At 32.6% G+C, this 3,228-nt stretch overlaps 1 protein-coding gene across 1 annotated transcript; it reads right to left on the bottom strand.

Moving 5' to 3' along the window:
• Nucleotides 1-238: 238 nt before the first annotated feature.
• On the bottom strand, nucleotides 239-2,482 carry LOC134265794 (uncharacterized). The gene is made up of 2 exons (XM_062748003.1): nucleotides 2,260-2,482; nucleotides 239-615 (listed from the first exon to the last, which is right to left on the bottom strand). The coding sequence occupies exons 1-2, from the start codon at nucleotides 2,408-2,410 to the stop codon at nucleotides 239-241; spliced, it is 528 nt and encodes a 175-aa protein (XP_062603987.1). The 5' UTR covers nucleotides 2,411-2,482.
• Between the last annotated feature and the right edge of the window lie 746 nt (nucleotides 2,483-3,228).

Below are 3,228 nucleotides of genomic sequence, written 5' to 3'. Positions count from 1 at the left end.
CTAGGTTCGATCTCGATCGATATATTGGCAGGAGGAGCTGAAATGATATGAGTAAATTCATTTTTAAACAGACAGCTATTTCCAAGGAAGGATTTTTGCTTAAAATTCTGTCTGTCTGCAATGAATAGTGAGAAAATCTACAATAAAATATGGATAATTTATATAAAACGTTCTCAAAATCGGGATATGAATAAACGTTTTGTGTATTATACTCATTGAATTTTAAAAAAAAACAGATTTAGATACCGTACCTGTGATGATAATCTAGCTGCTGCATGTTAGCCCATTCAGACTTAACAATATCATTCATTGTCACGGAGCATGAAACTTTATATAGGTGATCCAAGGAACAAATATCTGTTGTAGGCGCTGTTAAATTTAGAGTCATGTTCACAATGATATCATCATAGCTCATGCCTGTGACAACACTGAACCTGTCTACTAAATCCGGTTTTTCTACAGTTTGATTGTAGTGGAATTTCTCGATGACATGCGATGTCTGGTTGTAATAGACGGACACGCTAACATATAGCCAGTCTCCTTGCGGGGTGATGCGACATGCCTGTACTGTAGTTATTTCTCCAGGGACTGCAATAATACTAGGAACACTGACATCTAACCAAAAACAAGGTTACTGTATTAATCATTTGATTTCAAAGTATCAAATCAAATATTTGTTGTTATTTTTTTTTATATCTAAAATGCTATTTCTTCAAGATAGGCAATATCGGCTGAACTGAGTAAATTTCTTGGCTAGAATGATAAAAAACTTTTCAAATTTTCTGTCCACTAAAACTTCACAATCTTTCAGCTAGGTTGGTATTTGAAGATTCGTGATATAGAATATCAGAAGTACCAACTTAAGTGGGTTTTTTTGACAGTTGCGGTACACTGGTACTTTCGAATTGTCAAACAATTAAATAGTATAGAAAATGTATCAGAATAGACAGATACAACACACACCAAAATGTAAGGTATAATCTGATTTTTTAAAGCATACAACAAAACTGCTAACTCTAGCGTAGCCTAGCATCTTGTGAATTCGTGCCTATTTGCTTATTTCTTTCCTAGCTGACTTGCATACATATAGATCAATTTACTCATCTCATTAAAATTATAAGAAAGTATTATTTTTGTCTTTTATTGAAACCTTCATTTATTATTTTTTGAACAAATTTCTCTTATCATTCCACCAAATCAATGAAAACTTGCTGACCTTGAAATTTTGAGAATAAATTTAAAATACATATTTATCACTTTATGGTTACGGTTTTAACAAGTGCTCTCATCGTCCGATTTATGTACTAGTCCGATTTAGATATGTGAGTTTTCTACGCAATTATATACGAGGGTTGTCATGTAAAATCATGGACAAGTTGTCTCGCATGAATAATAATCATCACTGCGTTCTGAAATTTTCACTACTTCTTAGCACATATTTTCTGAATTAATATAGCAAATTTTAAATATATATATATACATAAATAAAGGAATTAAATGAGATTTAATATTATGTATTGTATCGCCTTACGGCGCACGGATGATAACGTCAAAGTGCCTAAAACAGCTTCAGGTACCTCAAGTTTCATTTTTGCACTAAAACTAAAGTTGAATAAGTCCCACTTAAATTTTGAAATTTCATTGAAACACATACTTAAGTCTCCATAAACAATTGAGGAACCAATCTGGCACAAATGTACGATCTTCTGATGATTTATTAGTAAGATACGGACAATATTCCAACTTCTGTGTTTAATAAGTTTACTTTTCTGTCGATATCGTCGATATCGTATCGATATCGAATCATGATTGTTTAAAGATTTACAAGAATTGTTACCCTAACCCAACATCTTACTTAAAATCTAATCTAAAACAATGACAACCCTTATACTTTCTTAATCATAATTTATTTTCATATTCATGCCAATAATGAATCATTTTTGACTTCACTTTGTCTTTGTAAAATTATGTTTAACCTCATTGTGAAAATAAATTGTGCAAACAGGATCGATATCGATACGATATCGTCATGATATTGTCGATAACGACGACATCGACGTAATAAAGAGTCTCAAATATGATACCAAGTATTTGCAATTAATAGTGTTGATCACGATCGATATCGATACGATATCGACCTATCATTGTCGATATCGTCGATATCGACATCGAATTCGTTCTTGGACAAAATAATTCTTTAACCTTCTATTTGATAACCAAGCGTTGAAGCTTTTGAAGTTCTAAATGAATCTGGTGTACCTGTAGTTGAACGTGGAGAAGTCGTCGTTGCTTTTTTCAAACATGTTGCCTTTGTTGTTTCATCTGTTTTAATTGACAATGGGTCTTTTTCAAAAACTACAAGCAGTGTATTTAACGATAAACTTCGTCCTTCGATGGTGTAAGTTCCCATTCTTATATTGCTTGGTCATCATTATTGCAGTTTTTGAAATCGTGGGAAAGTTCCTCATCCTTGACAACTATAGTCGGGTCAAGGTATAATTGTGATTCCAAGACAATGCTGTCAGACGTGCTAGTAAACAAAATATGAAGGGTATTTATGGGTAGGTAATTCGTAATCTTTTTTATTACAGACAAGATATAGCATTCAGTGGAGGAAGAGAAGAAGTCATTTATTTAGTATATAAATGGCAGAAAAATCAAAGAAGTCATACATAATTATATATGAACACAAAAAGTAAAAGAAACAAGATGTGTTTGTAAAACACTGATGCCCCCGTATGGCAACATAGCAAAGATTAAGCTTTTCTTAAATGCAAATTTAATTAATTAGTACCAAAATTAGGGTATTCTCACTGGAAAACAATTGTGAAATTTGAAAGTAAGCTAACGTTTAAGTTTTTTAAACACAAAAATCTCCAAGGTCAAGGTCAAAAGGTCAATGTAATTAGTATCAAATGAAAGGTCTTGCCACATAGAATATTTTTGTAGAGCATGAAATCCCAAGCCCTAACCGTTCAGAAGGTATGGTCAACGTTCAATTTCTTAAAAAGTAGGTCAAACTCCAAGGTCAAAGTCAAAGGGTCAAAGTTTTTGTTATCAAATGAAAGGTCTCGTCATAAGGATCAAATCTGTTTAGTATGAAAGCACTAGCCCTAACTCTTTAAAAGTTATGGTCAAGGTTTGCTTTTTTAAAGTAGGTCAATCTCAAAGGTCAAGGTCAAAGGGTCAAAGTTCTTGGTAGCCAATGAAAGGTCTTCTCATAAGAAT

The sequence above is a fragment of the Saccostrea cucullata genome, unplaced genomic scaffold (assembly GCF_032062105.1).
Source record: "Saccostrea cucullata isolate Sc308-1 unplaced genomic scaffold, CSIRO_AGI_Scuc_v1 ctg1899, whole genome shotgun sequence".
Classification (NCBI taxonomy): Eukaryota; Metazoa; Mollusca; class Bivalvia; order Ostreida; family Ostreidae; genus Saccostrea; species Saccostrea cuccullata.
The sequence above is the reverse complement of the archived record's forward strand: the minus strand, read 5'-3'. Positions and strand labels throughout refer to the sequence as shown.

Bases quoted from the DNA above. Each gene is read 5' to 3' on its own strand.
- LOC134265794 (XM_062748003.1), bottom strand. From the start codon at position 2,410: ATGGGAACTTACACCATCGAAGGACGAAGTTTATCGTTAAATACACTG. The intron at 616-2,259 runs GTACACCAGATT...GTTTTTGGTTAG, and splicing joins TTCTCCACGTTCAACTACAG to ATGTCAGTGTTCCTAGTATT.